The sequence below is a fragment of the Nannospalax galili genome, unplaced genomic scaffold, assembly GCF_000622305.1.
Source record: "Nannospalax galili isolate Female #2095 unplaced genomic scaffold, S.galili_v1.0 scaffold100, whole genome shotgun sequence".
Classification (NCBI taxonomy): Eukaryota; Metazoa; Chordata; class Mammalia; order Rodentia; family Spalacidae; genus Nannospalax; species Nannospalax galili.
Window position 1 is genome coordinate 6978620 of NW_008352891.1, and position 24627 is coordinate 7003246.

The 24627-nt window shown below is 40.4% G+C and overlaps 1 protein-coding gene across 10 annotated transcripts in view; it reads left to right on the forward strand.

The window, feature by feature from the left end:
* The first annotated feature begins 4674 nt into the window (after window positions 1-4674).
* Kidins220 (kinase D interacting substrate 220) overlaps window positions 4675-24627 on the forward strand; it is a 109957-nt gene continuing 90004 nt past the window's right edge. For 5 of the 10 annotated variants that reach the window (XM_029554586.1, XM_029554584.1, XM_029554579.1 and 2 more), the window contains exons 1-6: window positions 12428-12567; window positions 17577-17675; window positions 18652-18750; window positions 20390-20488; window positions 21247-21345; window positions 23470-23568. In XM_029554586.1, coding sequence (XP_029410446.1) covers window positions 12460-12567; window positions 17577-17675; window positions 18652-18750; window positions 20390-20488; window positions 21247-21345; window positions 23470-23568 — 603 coding nt within the window. In that variant the 5' untranslated portion in view covers window positions 12428-12459. Of the gene's footprint in view, window positions 4836-12426; window positions 12568-17576; window positions 17676-18651; window positions 18751-20389; window positions 20489-21243; window positions 21346-23469; window positions 23569-24627 lie in introns of those variants that run through there. The other 5 variants (XM_029554585.1, XM_029554578.1, XM_029554580.1 and 2 more) reach the window with 2 other exon arrangements.

Genomic DNA, 24627 nt, shown 5'->3' on the forward strand with positions numbered 1-24627 from the left:
CACCCATGTTGTTCAATGCCCGTGGAGGACAGAACAGGCTATCAGATCCCCTGGAATTGGAGTTACGGACAGTTGCTAGCTGCCACGTGGGTGCTGGGATTCGAACCTGGGTCTTCTGCAAGAACATCCAGTGTTCTTAACTGCTGAGCCATAAGAGTATTTTTAACATACAAAAATGTCACAACATATTACAAATTTTTAAATTTGTGTGTGTGTGTGTGTGTCTGTGTCTGTGTCTGTGTGTATGCCCACATGCATGTGTATGTGAGTGCCCTCATACCAAAAGAGGATGTTGAATTATCTGAAGTTGGATGTAGAGGCAGTTGTGAGCCACTTGATGTAGGTGCTGGAAACCAAACATCTGAAAGAGTAGAAAGCTCTCAACTCCTGAGCCACCTCTCAAACCCCCATATTACAATTTTTTTATAAAGTATAATACCATACAGATAAAATGGGTCAGAGAAGGACCGAGAACGGTATCAAGAGAAATGATATCCACAACTGTGCAGGTAAGAAAGGCCTGGATTAGTCAAGCACTCCTCTGGATATCTCCAGGGAGGGTTAGCTCAGGAGGGTTCTGACCTTAATCCCTTGATGGAATAATACTACAATGGTATTATTGGAAGGGGTGGAAGGTAGAAGCTGGGGCCCCATTGGAGAAGGCAGGTGTGTCCCTGTGGGCTATGCCTTACCCTGGTTTCTTTCTGTATTCCCCTCTCTCTGCTTCTTGTCTGTTAAGTGAAGGACAGCCTCTGCCATTCACTACCAATACCATGTTGTTCTGCCTAAACACATAGGGCCAGGTCACCACAGACTGAACCCCCCCCCAATCTATGAATCAAATCCTTCCTCTTAAGTTGTTTATGTCAGATATTTTGTCACAATAACACAACAGCCATCACTCATGAAGGCTAACAGTAACATCACCACAGCATCCCTATATTAGTTACTTTTGTTCTTGCTGCAGCAAAATACCTGACAAAGACAACTTTTAAGGGAGGAAGGGTTTATTTCAGTTCACAATTGGAGGGTACAGTCCATTAGGGCAGGGAAATTAGGAGCTGCAGGCAATTGACCACATTGCATTTGTAGTCAGGAAGCAGAGACAGATGAATGCTGGTGCTTAACTTGATTTCTCCTTTTTTATTCAGTCCAGGATCCCAGTCCATGGAATGGTGCCACCCACATCTAGGATAGGGCTTTCAAATCAATTAACCCAATCTAGAAACTCCCTCAAAGACATGCCCAGAAATTTGTGTCCTGGGCGATTCTAGATCCTGTCAAACTGACAAGCATCACAATCCCTAATAGTCCTCTTCTCAATGCTAAGTGTCTAGAGGATGAGTGGATCAACTCAAATGTCTGCTTAAGAAGTCAGAGAATTCCAAGTGGTGAGATAAGGGAGGTTATCACTCAAATTTTTATGTATTTTCCAAGTTCTTTTTAATGAACACATTCATTTTATAATTATAAAAGAAAAACTTTGTAGTCCAGGATGGCTTCAGACTCATTACAAACATCAGGCTGGCCTCAAACTCACAGTAATCCTCCTGCTTCAGCCTTCCGAGTGTTAGAATTACAGGTATGAGCCAACATACCAAACAAGAAGAATAACTTTTAATATTAAAAAATTATTATGTATATGTGTGTGTCTGTGTGTGAGTATGCACACATGAGTGCAAGTGTTCTCTGAGGCCAGAAGAGGGCATCAGATCCCCTGGAGCCTGAGTTACAGGTGGTTGTGAGCTGCCTGATGAGTGCTGGGAACCAAAATCAGGTCCTTGAAGAAGCAGTAAACAAGCTTAAATACAGCCACCTCTCCAACCACAAGAAAAACAAATTTTAAAACCATATGATGTGCAAAACATTGTGAGATTCCTATGACAGACAATGGAATTGAAGTCATGAAAGACTGGACTGCTGAAGTAATCATTCCAGTATGCTGATGCTGTGGAAAAAGATGAAAGAGCATTTAAATTGCAGCTTTGATGGGGAGAGTGGTGAGGAATGGAAATATAATTCCTATTTTTCCTTCTACATAAAACCACATGACAAGTCGAGAAGCCAGACTCTCTAAGTCAGTGATTCAGAGTCTCGGGGTCTTGAGTGATTCCAGAACAAAGCCCTTAAGGTGCGTTTATGGGAAGGATTTAGGCAAGCAATATAAACCACAGACCAAAGACTACAGAAATACCCACGTCTCTGAGACAAAACTGAGAAGGAAATATTTCAGTCATATGCTCTAGTCCCTCCATGTTGCAAGATAGGAGTGTGAGCATCCTTAAGTATGGGAAGAACCAGTAGCATGGGGCAGGAGTGGGAAAATAGTTGTTACCATAGAGCTTCATCAGAATAACAATTCTCTGAGGCAGAAGATAGAGTATAGGAGCTTGTAAAGCAAGTCCATCCCCTCCCCTACCCCCAGGACTGCTCCTGCAAACACTCCCTCCTTCCTTCTTCCCACCCCATGGCATTTTTGAGTAACTCTCATCCTTTTCATACTTTTTTTATTTTCTCACTTTTATAAAATGTTATTTAGTCATTTTTAAAGTGATTAAAATTCTCATGCTAGTGCTGAAATGCCTGATGCATATAATAAAAGAATATGAGCTTAGAGTTTTTTTCTTTCCCAGTTCAGACCTGCCCTGGGGCAGGGGCTGATAGATGTATTCTATGCCTCTTCTTACCTAGCCCACCTTGCCTCCTTGCATCTGACCCTCCTGTCACCTGCCATTAAAGTGTGAACTAAAGTGAAGCCTATTCCTAATGAAATTCCAAATCAAACTAGCCTGCTTTCCAAAATAGTCCCAAGGAAGAAAGACTTTCTCACTGAATGTCCCCAGAGATTTGTACTGGGGAGAGGCAGAAAGTTCAAGGAGGAGGGTCTGTGTCAGCAGCTGAGACCTGCTTTGCCAAATTCTTCACTGAGAATTCCCAGTATGGTTCTGCAGTGCTTGGATCCCTTAACTTGGGGAACCTACCACTTCTCTCTTCTGTCCATCTTGCTTAGTGATGTATTCTTGTCTTCAAAGGCTAGGGATTGGGTTGGACTGGCCACCCAGTCTGGCTCATTCTTGGGGGCAGAACTCTGTGTAGGCATGAGCCTGGACTTGTCTAAAGCCAATTCTTTGGCTTGTGGAAGACAGTTCCAGTAACTCACTAACTCCACCGCTGAAGTTTCAGTTACTGGGTAGAAGAGCAGGGAGGCTTGTGCAAGCAGTGGGCTGGAAAGGTGGGGTTAGGACTGTCTAGGCAGCCTCTCTCACAAATGTAGTTCCCAAGGGGCAGGCCTTTCTCTGCCACAAAAACCCTGTTTTAATGAAACCTCTCCCTTCAGTGACTTTGCACCTAGCCTCTGATACATTGTCTGCACATCCCTTTCATATCTACAAACCCACTGGCTAGTGTTAGGAGTAGAGTGGCAGAAGGCAGACAGAGCAGTGGCAAAGTCTGTAGGGATAAGCCCATCAAAAGCCTTCCTTACTGAGTACAGTGGGGAATGGGCTCCATGGAAGTGGAAGGCTACTAAAGAATTTAAGGAAACAAGTGATGTGAGCTATCAAACTGGTGGAGAAATGCTTTGTGTGCTGAGGGGAGAGGAGCTGGGAGACTAGGCATTCCTTTGGGGGAGTTTCCCATGTCTTTAAATAATAGGGGAATGAACAAACACAGTTACAGTCAGTTGATGGTCTAGGTAGACAAGACAGGGGAAGGGAGATACATGAGGTAACTTCTAACTTCCCAGAGGACCAGGAGGGAGCCAGGTTCCCTGAGAGTAGGTATGTGATCAGTCATATTTCATGGGAAGGGGGATGAGCCTGACATTGGATAAAACTCTGGAACTGTGAACTAATTAAGGGAAGTAGAACCTGAGGAGCAGCAGGAATGGGAGGAAATCTAGGCAGTAGAGTCACAAGGGCCAATGAAGGAAGCATTGCCAGGAGGGCATTGCTAATGGTATGCAGCAGAGATTGGCAGAAAGCTGTCCATGACATTCAGTGACCTGGCAAGGTGGGGAGAAGGAGTCCTGGGGGAGATGGTGGGACATTGGAGGACTGGAGGATGAGGAGGACAGAAGGAAGGCTAGGGAGGTCAGGGAAGGCAGTGCACACTGAGGATGACCAAGAGTGTAAGTCACAGGAACCAGAAGGAATGGAGCTGCCTTCATTTGCAACGAATGGGCAGTGTTTCCCAATGTAATTGTGGTTTATTTCTCTGAATATGACTGTTTATAATGCTAGATAGGCGTTATAAATTCACTTTAATAAGAGGAGTGACAGGGAAAAGTATTGCCTGGGGCATTTTTGAAAAATTCACTCATTTAGCTGGGTGTAGTGGAACAAGTCTATAATCCCAGCAATTAGGAAGATGGAGACAGGAGCATCAGGAGCTCAAGGTCATCCTTGGCTACATAGTGAGTTTGAGGCCTGCGTGGGCTACATGACGCTATCTCAAAAAACAAAACAAAATAAAACAAAAACCCTGAATCCAACACAAACAAACAAACAAACAAAAACAAACAAACAAACAAACAAACAAACTCCATTTATTTAAAGAAGGCGCAGAGGGCCGCAAGGCAAGCCCATTCACCCTAACCAAGCCCCTTCAGCACTTGCCACTCTCACGTCACGCCTCCTGAGAGGCGTGGCCACGAAGCCCCGCCCAGCGCGCGTCCACGTGATCTGTCGGTTCCTGGGCCAAAGGAAAATGGCAGCCGGGTGTGGTGGTGAGGGTGACGCTCCGAAAGCGGCGCTGTCGGTGCGTCCTGCCCTCTGACAGGGTCTGAAGTGGGCCAGTTCTGCCGAGCCAAGGGCGCGGTCCTTGGCCTTGACACGGTCAGTGCGACGGCGGGGTTCTGCGGGGCGGCGGACTGAGGAGGGGCCGAGGAGGCTGAGGAGAGGACCTGAGCCTGGGGGAGAGTCGTGGGCGGGCCTGTGAGGAGCGGTGATAGGTGAGGAGAGGACGGACGCCCGCGTCGGGGTGTCGGGGTGTCGGGGATCGGGACCCGGCGCGCTAGCCTGTGTGGAAGGGCCGGGAAGCTGAGGGGCGGGCGCTGCGAGGGCGGGGGATGCGAGGGCCGGTGCGGAGAGTCGGGGCCGAGGCCGCGGGCTGGACGCGGTGGCGGCGCCAGCGCGGGAGAAAGGGCCTGGAGGGGAGGTGGGCGCGGTCGGAGCGCGGACCTCTGGGCACTCGGCCCAGCGTTCCCGGAGTCGCCTGCTGAGGGGCTCTGGAGGCCTTCGCCCTGACGTCTCTGTTGCGTAGTCCGCGTCAGGCGAAGCCGCGGCCGGAGAGGGTTCCTCCGGGACAGTTGTTCTCTTGGCTGGCACACCCACCACTCGACAATCCGTGGAGCAGGTGCGGCGGAGGCCGACGCTCCGCGTTTCTTTTCCTGGCCTTGCGTGGGGGAGGAGTTATTGTTTTCTCCCTGGCTTTGCTGTTGGACTCCATTGCTCCATTGTCCTGTGCAGACCTTTAACCGCCTTGTAAAATCCTGACGGACCCTTGCTGAGAACGCGCCTATGTTTTTGTTGTCAGCCAGCAGTGTTAGAAGCTATATATGTTTTTAAGGTATTTTTCTTGATATGTAGAAAGGTTTAAGTCAAAGACGATTATTTTCTGCTCCCTAGAGGTGCTTGTTAAACATGCAGCTTTTTTTGGCTTTCAGAGATTCTCATTTATTTGACCTGGGGTGTGGCTCAGGAAGGACTTCTTGGGGGTGATTCTCATGTTAGTCCCTGCTCACATATTGACAACATCGAAAAGCAGACATCTGCATTAAAGGAAAAAGGTACCTGCTTTTTCTTAAAAGGGCAGTTGGGTGTGCAGAGCCAAGGCTGAAAAATGCTGTGGCAAGGTGTGTTCTTTGTTCTCTAGCTTTAGCTAGGATGGACGATTATATCAGTATCATTTTGGGGTGCTTAATAAAATCTCAGTGTCTGGGCCCCACCACAGATCTACCAAAATGGGATTCTTTGGAGGAGACAGTATGCCCTATTTGAGAAGCTTTGCAAATAATTTTGATGCACACAGGTTTGAATATCCTTTTTTTTTGGTCTTTTCGAGACAGGGTCTCCCTGTAGCCCCAGCTGCCCTGGAACTCACTATGTAGACCAGGCTGGCCTTGAGCTCACAGAGATCCGCTTGCCTCTGAATATCCTTTTAAACACTCTGGATGATTTGCAAGCTTCTCATTGGAATCTCATGATTTCCACATTTTTCATTTCTCTAATCCAGCATTTTGAGAGGACTTACACATTCAGCCTGTTCAGAGCATCCCCACAGCCCCAGTCAATACCCAGGCTGGGTAATGGGGAGGGCCGGTGGGGAGGGCCAGGAACATGTAAAAAAAAAGTCCCTGCTGCCTTTCTTCCTCCTAGCATATCCATGGCAACTCTAACTTCCAGTCACATGCATGTGGCATCTAGTCATCTTTGGCCTATTTTTTTTGTTTTTTCCCTTTTCCAGTCAGTCACATGGTTTATTTTTTCCATCTAGAATATCTCCTCTGGGTATTTTGCTCAAATTTGGGGGGTTTATGTGGTTGAAGTTAATGTTTTCCTTTGTTTTTTTCCCATTCTTACTGCCTGGTCCCTGACTTGTATCTAGAGTTCTGATTCTTTGTTTTTCTAGTCTGGGTTGTGCATACACTGCCAGGAGATTAAATTTTCTACACTCCTCAAGGAGCATGCCATCCCCTATTCTAGCCTTTGCTCAAGAATGTCAGTTTCTTCACTGTATGAACTCCTGTTTTAGGGCTGTTTAGAAGGCATGAATAGAGAACCTCAAGGAAAAGGAGAGACCTATAGGGCTGAATTAGAGGTCAGGATTCTGGATAGCTCTATGTTCTGTATCTTTCTTAGGGGCCATATTGATTCTCTTATTTAGGAAGAGGCTTTCTGTGTTCATCTGTTGAGTTCTCTCTCTTGTAACTAACTGACTGCTTCTAAACTGTTGTTTTACACATGGCCCGTAATGACTTACACACTTTTTAACAGATTTGTTATTTTTCATTTTGTATATGCATGTATGTCTGTGTGTGGGTATATACATATGAGTACAGGCACCCTCAGAGGTTCAGAAGAGGGAGCTAGAATTACAGGTGGTTGTGAGCTGTCTGACATGGGTTCTGGGAACTGAACTTGGGTCCTCTGGAAGAGCAGTAATTGCACTTAACTTCTGAGCCATCTCTCCAGTCCTCTAGTCGCTGGTTTTAAATTTTAATTCAGGACTGGCCCACTTACCTTTTTGAATATCGGATGCATGGATTATTTACATAACCTTGATTATGATTGATGGAGGTGGGTGCTGTCTCCAGACAAAGTCCTTCAGAAGAGTCATCCTCCATATATCTATGCAGTTACTCAATTTGACACCTCTCTTGAGATTCTGCTTGTTCTAGGCCTGTAATAGATTCTGGAGGCATAACAAAGGAGAGACTGTCTTTAAGCTTTAAGAGATACAGATATAAACCACTGTGGACTTTCTAGTGGTAGGTCTCACTTGTATGCAGGATGTATTTTGGCTTACTGGGAGTATAAATAATGGCATTCCAGGTAGATGAGCTTGGGTAAGCACATGATTCTACAAATACTGGGTTTTGCTGTCTGCCAGGTACTTCTCCAACTGTGAAAGAGAGATTGAGTAGTGAGCAGAGTTCTCATTCTTACTGATCAATCTCTTGTTTGGAATAGGGAGAGTAGATGAAATAAGTAAATGGTATGTTGAATCATGCTAAGTGCTATCTAGAATAAAGTAGGACTGTGTATGGAATAGGGAATGATAGTAGTGGGAGGTGATGGCTTTTTTATATTTAGTTTCAGGGGATGCTCTGATCAGGTGACATTTGTGCAGAAATTGTAGATGGCCAGCAGAGTGAAGTAGAGGATGATAGGAGATGAGCTCAGGGAAGTGGACATGGGGTGGAGTAGGTCAAGCAGAGCCTTGTAGGCCGTGACCAAGGACTTGGTATTTCATTTTGAGCGAAAAGACAGCTGAGGTGGGGGAATGTTGAGCACAGAATGACCATGAGAAGACTAAATTTAGAAGGATCACTCTGGTTTCTCTGAGGACGCACCAAAGATTGCTACCCAGGCCTAGGAAAATTAGTACCAGAACAGAGACGGCCCTTCATATAGCATGAGCATGTTTCTCTCAGTACAGGTTTTGGAAACATTTGATAACTGTCTGTCATTGCACTATGTAAAATTGTCACAATTTAATATGCCTAGGTTTTTTGTTTTTTTTAACCAGTTCTCACTATGTACTTACTCTAACCTGGTCTGGAACTCGATATGTTGACCAGGCTGGCCTTGAACTCACAGAGATTTGCCTGCCTCTGCCTCCTGAGTTTTGGGATTAGAGCTGTATACCACCATGCCTGGCAATGTAGTTTTTTTTTAAGATTTATTAAGTTATTTATGTTTATGTGTCTGAGTTTATATTCACCATGTGCATGCAGGTGCCTTTGGAGGCCAGAGGGTAACAGATCCCCTGGAAACTGGAATTACAGGCAGTTACGAACCACCTGCAAGAGTAGTAAGCGCTCTTAACCACTGAGCCATCTCTCTAGCCCCTACTCGTAAGTTTTTTGTTCTTGTGAATAAAGTTATGTGATACTTAAAAATCATTGTCCATGTTTTTTTCTGGTTTTAGAATTGGTTCCTAAGGGTGAAGCTATTGGATCAAATTCCTTTAAAAAGTAAGGCATATTTATGTATATTTAATTTACATGTTATAAAATTCACCCCTTTTAGGGTATGGTTTTGAATTTTGACATAGGTTAACTACGAGTATAATCAAAGTGGAGAATATCCATCAACTCTCCAATTCTCTTGCACTCTTTTATAGTCATCTCATCTTTTATCTTAGGCCCTGGCAATACCTGATGTGTTTCTGTCCTGTTCTGTCCCTGTAGTTTTCTGGTTCCAGAGGGTCATATTTGCATGGAATCATACAGTGCAATACCTTCTGCCCACTGGCCCCAAAGATAGATTTTCTTCCCACATGGAAAACATTCACCCTATCCTAAGGACCCCAAAAGTCTCAAGTCATTACAACATCAATTCATAGCAAACTCTCATTTAAGTCTTATCAGCTCAAAAGTTCTGAATGCCATCTTCTAAATCCTGTGTGAGGGAGGGAGGCACTGGCATAGTCAACCCAGAAATGTAATTCCTTTCTATTTGGAACCTGTGTGACCCGAGTCACCAACTAGACGTAATGGCACATATTTAGTCCTGTCATTGGGTGGCAGAAGCAGGAGGATCTGCAGTTTGAGTTCAGCCTGAAATATATAGTAAGACCCTGTCTCAAAAATAGAAACAAAAACTAAATAAACCAACTAGCCAACCAAAAACCAACCAAACAAACAAAATAAACAAAGAATCTGCTCCAAAATAGATTGGAAGAAGCAACTATATTCTTTTAGCAGAGGTGAAGTTTTTATTTTGATAAACTACAATCTCTCAGATTTCTCCTTTTTTTTTAAATAGACCATACTTTTAGTATCAAAGGAGTCTTTCTAAATCCAAGGTTATAAAGATAGTATGTTTTCTTGTAGAAGTTTTGTGCTTTAGGTATTAAATTTAGGTTAGTTTTGAGTTAGAATCTGTATATTGTACAAAGTAAGGATTGACATTTATTGTTTGCATTTGGATATCTCATTGAATAGGTTATAATTTCTGCCTAAAATATTTTTAAAGGTGGGCATGGTAATTTATACCTTTAATCGTAGTGCTTGGAAGACAGGCAGGTGGATCTCTGAGTTTGAGGCTAGTCAGGGTTATACAGTGAGATCCTGCCTCAAAATATTTTCGCTGTTTTTTTCTTCTAGACAGGGTCTCACTGTGTAAACGTGGGTGACCTGGAACTCACTATATAGACCAGGCTAGCTTCAAACTCACAGAGATCCCTGCCTTGGCCTTCCAAGTGCTGGGATTAAAAATTTTTTTTAAAGATTTTTTTATGGGAGTTGGAGAGATGGCTCGGCAGTTAAGTGCAGTGACTGCTCTTGCAGAGGGCCCAGGTTTGGTTCCTAGCACCTACATGTTGGTTAACAACTATCCTTCATTTCAATTATAGGGGATCTGAAACCCCCTTCTGGCCTCTTCAGGCATTGCTTTCATGGGTGTTTCTTACATACATGCAGGCAAAACACTCGTACACATAAGATTAAAAAAAAAATTAAAGTTCTTCTATTTATTCTTTGACAATTTCATGCATGTATGCAATGTATCTGGATCATACCCACCTCTAATTTCCCTCTCCCACTTCCTCTAGATGCCTTCCAAATTTCTACTTTTTTAGAACTTACCTTCTAATTATGGACTGTAAGCAAACAATATAGTTTCCTAATGGTAGAAAGTGGTGGTGAACAATAAAGCAGACCAAGTTGGCAGGAGTGCAATGCTGTGTTGACCGATGTAAGGTTATTATGTCCCATGTCAGGCTACATTTTCTAATAGTATGATCTGCAGGAAGTGAGGGACAAGCTATGTGCATGTCTGTTGAAGAGAAATTTAGTGGACAGAAGCAGAGCATTGATACCTGAGTGGGATGGTACATGATCGTACAGTAAAAGAACAGAGGGAGATTTGTAGAAGTAGTCCAAAGTGTTACAGTAGTGAGAAGCCACATCACTTACAGACCTCTGCTGAGATTAAAAAAACAAAACAAAACAAAACTTGATTTTTCTGTTCTTCAGAAAGCCATTGGGGAACTTTGAACAAAAGAGGATGCAGTTAGACTCAGTATGGCTCCCAGTGTATACTTCAGTAACAGTGACAGTCATCTGCATGCTAGTCAAAGATGCAGATTCAGGGATCCCATCCAGACCCAGTGAGTCAGAATCTGAGAGGAAGACCAGGGATCTATGTTCTAAACTCTCCCAGTGATTCTGATGCATGCCCAAGTGTTTCTTTGTATTTTTGATAAATACTAACTATATATATTTATTGGTTATAGTCTCATGTTTCCATGCATGTATACATTATGGAATGATCGAATCAGGGTAAATAACGTGTTTATCACTTCTCATCCCTATTATTTCTTTGTGGTGAGAACATTTAAAATCTTACTTAGAGATTTTGAAAAAATGCAATGTTACTAATAGATCATAGATATAGGTTACCAGAACCTATTATCCTTATTTACCTAAAACTTTGTACTCTTGACCAGCACCCCATTTCCTTCCACACTATACTCCTGCAGTCTCTGCTAGTTTTTTTAAGAAGATAACTGTGAATGCATTGTAGACAGGGTAGGGAAGGCAGAGTAGAAGCAGGGAGACCAGTTAGGAAGCTATGAGATCAGCTGAGAAGTCACGATGGCTTCCACTGGACCAGTCAGTGATAGAAGCAGTGAGCAATAGATGTGTGTATTAGTCAGGGTTCTGAGGAGGAATAGAACTGACTATGTATATGTATATATATATATATATATATATATATATATAATGAATTTACTAATCAGCTTTACTTCAAAATGATAACAACAGCTAAATCACACCTGAGAGGCTGGGAACTTGGCAGTTATGCATTCCTTGAGGCTGAGTGCCTAGGCAGTTGAAAGAGTCCCACTGTGGCTGTCTCACACTGGAGAGGCTGGGACCCCAGTGGGGAGGCGGTCCATAGGGCTGGGTGTCTCAGCAATCCCAATTTGATACCGAAAACCCTGAGGGTTCCTGGAGAGTCACTGTTCCTCAGTAAATGATAGAAGCCTAGAAATACTGGCTCTGAAGTCAGCTTTGGGAGCAGCAGCAGCAGCAGCAACAACAAGGTAAATCAACTCAGAGGTGAGAGGGAAGGCCAAAAAAGGCAAAGGCAGATAATCTTCTTCTGCCATGCCCCTTTTTATCTGGGCTGCTACTAGAAGGTACTGCCCATATATCGATCTTCCCATATCAATTAAAGCAATCGGGACAACTCTTCAATTGAGGTCTCCTACTCAGGCAAGTCTAATTTGTGGCAGTTTGCCATTAAAAGCAACTGTCACGATATGGAATACATTTTGTAGATAGAGCTAGAAGCTCTTGCTTGTAAATTCAACATAGAAGAAGGGCTAAATTATGGGTAATCCCAAGGTTCTGGGCTCTGAAAGGATGGAGCTGGAGCTACCGTGTGTGTATGATCATGATGGAGACAGTGATAGGAGCAGAGGAACACTTCTTTGTATTTGGGCTGATGATGATCAAGGCATGGGGATAGATCTTGTTTGGATTTGGGGTGAATTGAGTTTGAGATGAGTCCAGAGTCTGGGAAAGGTCATCTTGTCAGCATTTTGACAGTGGAGGTATGGGAGCTTGTTTTTATGTCTACCACTGGAAGTGCCTTTGTACACACTTAAGGTTAAAACTGAAATATGTCTAATCAATTTTTAGTTTATTTCTAACCAGAAATATATACATTTTGTCTGATTTATTTTTAACAGGTGAAATAAAGTTATCTGTAGAGTCCTGTGAAGATGTCAGTTCTGATATCACAGAGTGTAATAAATTATGTGGAAGAAGAAAATATTCCTGCTTTGAAAGCTCTTCTTGAAAAATGCAAAGATGTAGATGAAAGAAATGAGGTAAGGCTGAATCTAAAAATCTCACAAGCATTTGCTGACTGCTTACTCTGCACAGTGCTGTGCTAAGGATGAAGGTAGGTGAGAGATAGGGGGTTTTCTTATACCAAAGTGGACTGTGTTTATGATGCTACTTCTTGTTAAAAGTATTTCAGATTCTGTGTTTTAGAGGTACTTTTTAGCTTACATATATAATTGAATATTGAATTTAGGTTTATGATTGGCCTTTTTTCTCTGATAAAGAAATAAGCATTCAAGAAGTTTGATCCTAAAAACCAAAGTGCTTCTAGGAAGTGTTATAGAGGATTTAAGACCCTGTCTTCCTAAAAATAAATTCACCAGACAAAATTAGGAACTAAATACATTTTCAGTGAAGCCTTAAATCTTCCTGGGTTGTTCATTTGATTCACCTTGGGATTTAGATGCCATAGACTTTAGAGAGTGCTAAATAAGTTATGTGCTATTGCTTAATAAACATTAAGCAGTAAGCATTAATTTACAGTAGTTTTTCTGTTAAATTGTATGAGTAAAAAAGTTGTCCTTATTTCATCATGAGTAGTCAAAGTGAAGATTATTTGGCATGACTAATAACCTTTTTAACTAGAAAAGTATGTGTTTATCTTATAAATCTTTTTTTTTTTTTTTTTTGATCTTTTGGAGACAGGGTCTCCCTATGGCCCCAGCTGTCTTGGAACTCACTATGTAGACCAGGCTGGCCTTGAACTCAGAGATCCGCCTGCCTCTCCCTCCCGAGTGCTGGGAGTAAAGGCGTGCACCACCACACCCCGCATAAATCTTTTTTTAAATCCCTGAAATCAGGTCTTGTGCTATACACCTTAATCCCAGCACTTGGAAGGCAGAGGCAGGTGGATCTCTGTGAGATTGAGGCCAGCCTAGTCTACATAATGAGTTTGAGGCTAACTGGGGCTACAGGGAGACCCTGTGTCAAAAAAACAAGAGGAAAAGAAAAAAAGTCCTGTTTCTTAGAACTTTATTTTCAATAAAGCATAATTTTTTGCCAATAGGTAAGATGAGTGAGGTGGATTTTTACACGTGTGTACGTGTGTATATGCATATGTATGCCCATTTTTGTATGTGAATTTGCCTGTTTCTATCTCCAGAGTGCTGTCATATGCACTGCATCATTCCTGGCTTTTAAGTATGAGTTGAGGATCCAAGCTCAGGTTCTCATGCTTGTGTTACAGGCACTTTACCCACTGAGCCATCTCCCTGACCTTGATATGAAAATTTTGTGTTGCAATAATATATCTAGGTTTTTCTATTTTTATGTATATTATGTGTTTTATATATCTAAATCCATTTAATTTGGTAAGCAGCTGTGTAAAGAATGATACCGTATTTTTCTTGATTTTTAGGTAAATGTCTTAGTTTTTTATTCAAGGTATCATCTGGTAGGACCCAAATTTGAAAGCTTCTCTAGTTGATTTTGAACTACAGTCTTTTTATGTTAAGCTACCTTTCTTTGAGTCTTTAGAGTTTGTCAGATGATAAAGCCCATATTTTTAATGTTTTTATGTTGAACAAAATATATTTTGGTTAGTGAACATTGTTATATCCTCTTTGATTATGAGTAGTCAAGAACTCTTGTAAATAAGATACAGTTTGGTTCCCAGCACCCACATGGTAGTTAACAACAGTCTATAACTCCAGTTCCAGGGGATCTGATGCCCTCTTTTGATCTCCAGTGCCTCAGACATTGCACAACATGGGTGCACTTACATACATATAGGCAATACACTCATACACAAAAAATAAAAATAATAAATATTTAAAAAAGAATGTCATGGGGTTGGACAGATGGCTCAGTGGTTAAGACCACTGACTGCTCTTGCAGAGGACCCGGGTTCGATTCCCAGCACCCACAAGGCGGCTACAGGCTGTTCTTAGCTCCAGTTCCAGGGAATCCGAAGTCCGCGGCATTGCATGACACAGGTGCGTTCACATACATGCAGGCAGTACACTTGTACACATAAAAATAAAAATAATAAATATTAAAAAAATAAAAAGAATTTGTGTTTATGTAATTCACTTTTTTTACCTTGTTTAAACCGATATTTATGTTTAACTCTTTATTCGCATTATACTTTTAATACCATTTGTTATATTTTACAAGTTATTATAATTGTTTGTATGTTGTTTCTTTTGGTTTTTTGGTTTTTTGAGGCAGGGTATCCTTGTAGCCCCAAATGGCCTGGAACTTACTATGTAGACCAGGCCGGCCTTGATCTCACAGAAATCTGTGTGCCTCTGCCTCCTGAGTACTGGGATTAAAAGTGTGTGCCACCATGCCTGGCTGTTGTTTCTTTTTTAAAAAATATTTCATTTATTAATTTCTTTTGGTTTTTTGGTTTTTTGAGACAGGGTCTCCCTGTAGCCCCAGCTGGCCTGGAATTCACTATGTAGCCCTGGCTGGCCTTGATCTCACAGAGATCTTCGAGCCTCTGCCTCCTGAGTACTGGGATTAAAGGTGTGTGCCACTATGCCTGGCTGTTGTTTCTTTAAAAAATATTTCTTGTATTATTTTTATTTTATATGTGAGTGTATTGCCTGCATGTGTGTAAGTGTACCTGTGTTGTGCAATGCCCATGGAGATCAGAAGAAGGCATTGAATCTTCTGGAACTGTAGTTGCACATGACTGGGAATTGAACCCATGTCCTCTGCAGTAGCAGTCAGTGCTCTTAACTGCTGAGCCATCTCTCCAGCCCATGCTTGTTTGTATGGTGTTTCTAATAGCTATTTAAAATTCCTTGAGACTTTGCTTGCATATTCATTTGTTCAACAAATATTTGAGTACCTGGGTAGTAGTCACTGATCCTTACATTCCATGTATAACACTAAATGTGTGAACAAAATAGACATGTTTACCCTTATGGAGTTTAGAAAATTTACAGAGCACACATTAACAACTGATAAAAATTCAGATTAAAAATATAATTATGTCAGGCATGGTGGCACATGCCTTTTATCCCAGCCCAAGAGGCAGAGGCAGGCAAATCTCTGTGAGTTCAAGGCTAGCCTGGTCTACATAGTGAGTTCCAGGACAACTGGGGCTACAGAGAGACCCTGTCTCAAAAAGAACAACAAATTATATATATATATATAATTACAAATGAGGATTGATATGGTAAAGAAGAGTTAAAAGAAATCTGTAAGGATAAGGGAACATGCTTGAGGTCGTGTGGGAATGATGCAGGTGAGTTGAGAGGTGAACCTGCCCTTGTCTCTGTCTCCAGGGCTTAAATGTAAAGATTTGAGTTCTTTTCTCAAAGATTGGGAGGAAAATACTGATGAGTTTGAAGCAAAGGGATAATGACAATTTGGCTTTAAAAAAAAAAAAAAATCACAGGGTCTGGGGGAGATAACTCAGTAAAGTACTTGCCTTACAAACATGAGGACCGAGTTTGATCACTAAAACCCATGCAAAAGTGTTGGCAAGATGGCTTAGCAGGTAAAGGCCATCAAGCCTTACAACTTGAGTTCAATCCCAAGGACCCCCAGTTGTCCTTATGCTGTGGCATGTGTATACACAAATATATACATACACAGGAGGATGGAGAGATGGCTCAGCATTAAAGAGCACTTGTTGCTCTTACAGAGGACCCAGGTTTGATTCCTAGGACCCACATCAAGCAGCTCACAACTGCCTGTAATTCCAGCTCCAGGAGATCTGACACCCTCTTCTGGCTCTGGTCACCCACACATATGGTGTGCACATACATATACTCAGACACACACACACACACACACACACACACACACACACAAAATAAGTGATTAAATAAATAAATAAATAATTTTAAAATGTAATTTAAAAAATGCAGAGCATGGTGACACACACTTGTAATCCCAGTATTAGAGAAGCAGAGAAAGAAGGATTTCTAGAACTTGCTGGCCAGCCAGTCTAGCCAAAATTGGTGGGTTCCAAGCCAAAGAGAGACCCTGTCTTCAATGAGGTGGATGGTGTTTTTGAGAATGTCATTTAAGGCTGTCCTCTGACTTCCATGTGCACATTCACCTGCACATGTGTGCACATACACACAAGGACATGCATACATACACAAATACATAAAAGTAAAATCATGGATATTTCTCTCCGTATCAATACACAGTAAGTAGGTACATAAGTATTTGTATAATTGAACTTAGTTTTTGGCATGAATTTTCCTCTTATTCCTTTGTTTATGTTTGTATCTCTAGTACTAGAGGTTTACTGATAGTTTGCTTCACCTGTTGCTTCCTAGCCTATTTCATGTCTTGGCACATACAGAAAATTAAAATGTTTGTGCTGTGCTTGCAGTAGAAGAGGCTTGCTGCTAGAATTGCCCTACCTTAGAATCAGCTGCCCGGGCCTTTTCTGCTGTTTCCAGGGCAAGGGGGTCAGCTCTGCATTTGTTTTTGGAAGGAGAGAAAACACTGATTGATCTAGTCTGGGTGGTAGTTTTATGCATTATGGCTATAAAGGAAGACAAACCACAAATGTATATTGCTATATGTTGCACCTGTTTTGTTTTTGTTATCTTCTAGTCTTATCTTAGATAAAACATATGTATGATTAAAGCCTCATTCTATATCTTATTGTCTGTATCATTGGAGAATTTGGTTACCACAGGTATGGTGAGACTTTGTATATGCTGTGGCAGTTATTTTCCATATCCTAGTGCTATACATGTTTACTGATTCTGAATGAATTCACAGTGCCTAAAACAGATTACCAATGCTATGGGGGGAAAAGTAACATTTCATATGTCTTTGGTATTTTTTGTGCTGGTGATTGAACACAGGGCTTTGCGCATGCTAGGCAAGTGCCTACCACTGGGCTATATATCCAGCCTGTGACTTTTAAATCATTATTAAATCAAACCTAAAGTTTCAAAGCTGTTTGTATATTAAAGAATTGTAGTAAACACATTAAGCACACCTTTGTGTTAGCAGTGCTAATATAGTGATAGCACATTGTCTTGGTAAGTTCCCTGTCCTGTGTGTTCTCTAGTGTGGCCAGACTCCACTGATGATAGCTGCTGAACAAGGCAACCTGGAAATAGTGAAAGAGCTTATTAAGAATGGAGCCAACTGCAATCTGGAAGATCTGGTATGCATAAAATAACTTACTTTTTAGTCTTCCTTCTCATCATTTGTGTCTTTGTTCTTAAGAAGTGATTCAAACATGATTGTTTAAAAATTGTCCTTTTAGATATATGTCACTGTTGCCTAATGTGCTACATCCGTTTTCGTTAGTTTGCTTGCTTATTTTATTTTGGTTTTTAGTAATTCAGGAGAGAATTTTTTTGCTTATAACAGACTATTTCAGCTTCTTATGCATACATGGCACTGGCTGAACAGAGAGCCCATATTCATGCAATAAGTGTCTCTCTAGAATATTCCTCTGTATGAGCCAGGTTGTTAAGTAACTCTCTGTAATTATAACTTGTCATAGGTAGCATTACTCTTGATAATGGCCAGAAAGATGTGGCCTCTTCTGATGCTGCTTCTGAGCGACAATTCACTATTCCAATTTCCTCTGAATTTCCCTGTATTCTTAGAATTGCTTTTGGGACCACACAGCTACATTCTTTTGACTTGAATGACCATTTGAATAAAATTACTCCCGTAAATAAAAGTTAGGGCACTTCTATCCTTTATTTTAAAAGATAAATTATGTATCCTTTGACACATAATTTCTAAACTTCTCACATGTAACAACTCTACTTTAATAGCTTATGTACATGCTCTTGCATCTGAAAATAGACTCTTTGTCATTTCAGTATTAATTGCTAGCTACAGAATCACCCTTGAGGTTTTGGTGGTCAGCTTTTCTCCTTTAAAAAACAGTGTGTGAGTAGAGGTCCAGGGAGAATAAATAGTTGTAAAGTTAGCTTCTTCATTGTTACTCATGATACAAAAAGTAGACGAATAAATTCTTAGAGCTTCCAGATTGTTTTCAGACATTTAGAGTGGCTCACATCATGTCAGTTTGGGATGATCATTTGACATGTAGATTCAGTTTTTTTCCTCACTTTGAAATATTGTTTTTTATTTCAAAACGTCATTTTGAATTTGCATTCAAGGATAACTGGACAGCACTTATATCTGCGTCTAAAGAAGGGCATGTTCACATCGTGGAGGAGCTACTTAAATGTGAGGTTAATTTGGAGCATCGGGACATGGTATGTGCACTTTCTACAGTGTGATACTAATTAACTGAAAGCTTACTAATAATAGCTACAGATGAATTTGTTTCTTTGTATCCCTCTGTACCTCAGCCTGTTCTGGAACTCACTAATTAGTCCAGGCTGTCCTCGAACCTATGGTAATGTCTTCCTGCTTCAACCTCCTGAGTATTGGGGTTATAGGCATTAGTTTCCCCATCAGGCTTAATCTTGAATTTTTATGTATGACATGATATTTTAATGCTTTAAGGACTTGAATATGAACATTAAAATGACTTTCAAGAATGTTTTAAACCCTTATGTTATGGTGACCCTCTTTTTGAATATTTGTAAATTTATTTATAAAAGGTGTTCAGGTCTGCTGTCCATGCACATTGCAAGTTTAACAAGATGTGTTCCTTAGTTGTCCTTAGCTTGCCTCTGCCTCCTGAGTGCTGGGATTAAAGATGTGCACCACCACAACCAGTTACTTAGCTCTTTTTTGAAAAATTTTTTACTTTTTGTGTAGGACTGTTTTCCCTACACTTATGTAAGTACACCATGTGTGTGCCTGATGCTTGCAGAAGCCAGAACAGGGAATCAGATCCCCTGGAACTGTAGTTAAGAATGTGTGTTAGCTACCATGTGGGTGCTGAGAACCAAACCTGGGTCTTTTGTGACAGTAGCCAGTGTTCTTAACTAACTCTTATATGATCGTGACATCTGGTTCAAGCATAAAAGTAAGGAAAGGGATCATATCTGTTTTATTCTGTAGAATCTTTTTTTTTTCTTTGTCTTTTTGAGACAGGGTCTCTCTGTAGCCCTAGTTTGCCCAGAACTAACTTTGTAGACCAGGCTGGCCTTGAACTCACAGAAATCTGCCTGCCTCTGCCTCCCAAGTGCTGGGACTATAGGCATGTGCCACAATACGGCCCGGCTAGAATGTTTAACCTTTTAAGAGGTGAATTTTAATAGAAGGAAGGCAGGAAGGAAGAGACAGAAAGGCAGGCAGGAAGGAAGAAAAGAAGGAAATGATATACCTTGACACTTAAAACATACTTCACTTAGCTAAATTGGGCTTTATGAAATACAGTTTTAAAGTTTCAAAGAAAGTGCAGCATTTTACTATCTTGCTCTTAATAGTATACTGTGCCTTACACAAAAGTTTATATCTATAATCTTGTATTCTCAAAGTATAGGGAGATTCTGTTGTAGTTTGGATGTAAAATGCCCCCAAAAGCTCATGTGTTAAAGTCTTGATCCTCAGCTGTGGCACTACTGAGAAGTGAGGACTTGTGGAAGTTAGGACACTTAGGGTATGCCCTTGAAGGGGATATAGGATCCTAGTCCCTTCTCTCTCTGCTTCCCAGCTACTATGGTTATGAATAGTCAAAATGACTCTGAGAAGCATGAACATTCCCTATTTCAATTTTGTGATAGAATATTTTACAAATTTTGCAGTAATCAATTGCAGACTTAAATTTTATTCATTTCATCTTCTATTGCATATATTTCTCTGAGGATCTTAGGAATTTAAGACTACATATATTACCTTCATAAAATAATGGCATAATGGATATACACAGGGAGAGCTTGGTTGATGGCATTTTTATGCTTGATGATGATACAATTTTATTCACCCCCTTTTTCCCTTTAGGGAGGATGGACAGCTCTCATGTGGGCATGCTATAAAGGCCGGACTGATGTAGTAGAGTTGCTTCTTTCTCATGGTGCCAATCCAAGTGTCACTGGTCTGGTAAGCATTAACAAAAAATTAGTTTGTAATATAAATACGTTTTCCTTAGGGAATGCTTTAGACTATTTATACCTCATAGTGGATATAGAATTTTTAGATCAAAATAAATATAATGTGGAATGTGATTTTTTTAGGATACAATGACAATTATATAAGCTGTTTCTCATTTTTCAAAAAGGCAAGCCTTTTTAACCATTTTTTAAATGTGTATGCGTGTATTGCTTGCATGTATATAAGTGTACCTATGTCATACAGTGCCCCTGGTGATCAGACGAGGGCATTGGATCCCTTGGAACTGTGCATATGGTTGTTAGCCACCATGTGGGTGCTGGGAATTGAACTTGGGTCCTCTGCAAGAGCAGCCAGTGCTCTTAACCATTGAACCATCTCTCCAGCCTCATTATATATGTATAAATATATTTGAGACAGGGTCTGACTAGTATTTCTCTCATTAATCTTACCTGTTGACTTGATAATCACAATTGATAGGTTGTTCATTTTGTAAAAAGAGATGCATTGATAGTATGTTTATCTAAGATTTAGTGCATCTTAATTGTCAATTATGTAATTTGTTTTTTAAATTGGTGAATAGTCTATATCTTGATTAAAAAAACATTACTCGGTGTTACTCCCTTTGATATTTACTTTGTGTTACTTTTTTTAGATACTCACTTTACTTAGTAAATTTGTGTTGCAAATTTCCATCTCAAAAATTCTGTTCTCTTCCCTCCTTCTGGTCTACCTGTTCATCCCAGCAGTACAGTGTTTACCCAATCATTTGGGCAGCAGGGAGGGGCCATGCGGATATAGTGCATATTCTACTACAAAATGGTGCTAAAGTCAATTGCTCTGACAAGGTAAGTTGGAAGAGTTTGTCCAGGTTCTGCTTTGTATTGTGTTCACTTAAAGTGTGAAAGAAAGGACAAAGGCTCGTATTTTGAGAGCATAGGCTGTTGGGAAAGTTTGTTAGGGAAGGAAAGTCTAAATTGTAAGAACTTAAATTAGAGACCTGACAGGAAAGGGATTATAAGAAGAAAGGATGTGACATGAGAAGAGATTGTTGAGTAACTTCTAGATGAAATAGGAAGACAGGATCCAGATTGTATGTAAAGGGAGCCTGGCATGGTGGCACCTACTAGTATTCCTAGCCCTCAGAAAGATGAACAGAAAGATCATTAGTTCAAGACCTGCCTGGGCTCTATGGTGAGACTGCCTCAAAAAAATTATGCATAAAAGGATTTGATTGAGGAGGGAAATGCATCAGAATTTGAACTTGAGAAAAAGAGAAGAGAAAGACTTACTGAGGTGGTTGAATGCAAACTGAAGAGCCATTGTGGGATAGACAGGAAACAAGGTAAGAAAGTTCTTACTGGGCATCAAGAGTTCTTTGTAACAGTGTAATTGAGATTGCTAAATCCAGGATCTGGCTGAACTGACCATTGTGACTGCAAAGGGAAAAAACAGACATTCTAGTATATAATCTTGCATGGTTGAGTTCTCTCAGGAGGATAACAATCAAATGCAGTAGGTGCTCAAAGGATGAGAACTTAAGTCTAATTTGTATACTTAAGGAAATCTTGATGAATTGTGCATGTGTGTCTGTTACCCTTGACAATGGCTAGGATGTTGTTATATAGGATTAGAAGAGGCAGTCCAGACAGACAAAATATCATCTCCAAAAGAAAAAGATGTAAAAGAGTGTTTAATTCTGGGAGGACTAAGATACAAGAGTGAAATTGGAGCATTTATCCTCCATACATTATTCCATCTGTTTAAGCCTGATTTGAGTCGGTGATCAAGAAACAGTTCTCCTTCCTGACCTTCCTCCTTTTCATCAGGCTTCCTTTCCCAGTGCTGTATTAGTATTAGTACCCTTTTTGTCTGTCATGAGGTTCCATTTATCAGAGAAGGGCACTGAGGGCTACAGCTTCCAAGACTGTGATTCCTGGGGTGTCTGATGTCATCCATAGAGAGATGTTTCCCAGTGTATTAGCAGCTAGCAACATAATGGCTATTTAGACTTAATTTAATTGAAGTTAAGTAAAATAAAAAATTTAATTCCTTAGTCAAACTAGCCACAATTCGTGTGCTTATAGTCATACATACCAGTGGCTTCTTGTTGTATTGGGTAACGTGGAATTATAGAGTATTTTTTATCAACATAGCCCTATTGGACAGGCTGTCAGTTTATTTTAAATGTTCATATCCATTTGCATGACCCCGTGGACATAAAGGTCACTGTGGTTACTTATATGTCGATAGATTGCTATACTTCTTAAAGGCACAGCATTGCTTTTGTGTATGATTTATAGTGTCTGATACCTTTTGATAATGTTTCAGGAAAGGTGCTTTTGAACAGTTTCTGGCTGAAGTTGTCAAGGATACAAGCCGATTGTGGTGGTGGCTAAGAGCATAGACTGAAATCAGGCCTGGTTGGGTTCATGAATTTCTTCTCACCTCTTGATAGCTTTGTTACTTTGACCTTGTTTTAGGCAGGGCCCCCTTTCTTCCTCTGTGAAATTATCCTTTTTACCTCTGTGAAATTATGATATTGTGAATTGTACTTATTCTGTGATAAGGATAGCATGCATTAACCATGTAAAGTCATTAGAAACTGTGTTTGGTAGTTGTTTATGGCTATTTTTGCAGACTGTTAGACTTTATATATCATAAAATATGGGAAGGAATGAATGCTTATTGAAAATTAGGGACTATATAACTTTATGATGGGAAAATCATTGATCATAAAAGTTAAATAAAATTGACATATAAATAAAATAAAACAAGTAAAAGACATTTCATACAGTAGTGACTAGCCATTTATAATATTCAGGAGAACTAAATGAGGGAAATTGGTTTTATCTAGGATTAAAATTATTAGTATAAACATTTTATCTAAGAATTCTCAAAATATAGTTTTAAGTTACTTTTTTTTAGTACACTTCTGAAAATAATTTAGAATTTATTGCTTGTTTTACTAGTATGGAACCACCCCTTTGGTGTGGGCTGCCCGAAAGGGTCATTTGGAATGTGTGAAACATTTATTGACCATGGGAGCTGATGTTGATCAAGAAGGAGCTGTAAGTACCTTTTGTTTCCTAATCCTTCTAGTAGAAAGAGGTTTTTGTTTTAAGAGAACATTTTAGGTAAGCATTTGCCTAGAAAATTTTCCTTGTAATTCCTAAATGATTTTTCTTCACATTTTGAGTTAGGGCCTCACTATGTTGTCCAAGTTGTCCTTTAATTCATAATCCTCCTGCTTAGCCTTGTAAAAGCTGGGATTCCTAAATAATATTAACTTTGAAAATAAGCATTTTCCTTTTATTATCTAAGTATGTTATGTGAAAAACGTAATAAATATTTGCTATTAAGGACCTATTGCTGATGTACATAAATTTTGTTTTTAGTTTCTCCTATGGATTTTTTTTTAACAAAGAAATTCTTATTTTCAAGTTTGATCCATTTTTATTTTGGATTATTTAATTTAGAAAATGTGGAATTTTGAGTCATTCTTTCAACTTTGTTACATTTGTGTGAGGATTTGTTCACTGTAAATGAATCCAGTTTCAGATTATCATTTAAAGAACCAAACCTCACAGGACTGGAGAGATGGCTTAGCAGGTAAGAGCACTGGCTGCTCTTGCAGAGGGCATGGGTTTGGTTCCTAGCACCTACATGAAGGCTAACAACCATTTGTAACTGCAGTTCCAGGGAACCTAATGCCCCCTTGTGGCCTCTGAATACATTGCATGCACAGGTGCACTTACATACATGCAAGCAAAGCATTCATACACATAAAATAAAATAAATAAATTTTAAAAAAGAACCAAACCTCCTAATGGCCCTGATTACTCACTAGAATTAATATATCTTTAAAAACTGAAAGTTTGGGGCTGGCTGAGAACTGCAACTTATTTCCTGACTGCCACACACAGTGCACACATACCCACCCACATGTGCACATGTGTGCATACAGAGATAGAGATAGAGATAGAGATAGAGATAGAGATAGAGATAGAGATGAGAGAGAGAGAGAGAGAGAGAGAGAGGGAGAGAGAGAGAGAAATATAAAAAGAAAAAAAATTGAAACCCTGAAAATATGTCTCCTCCCCATTTTTGGTATATGTCTGGTTATTTAT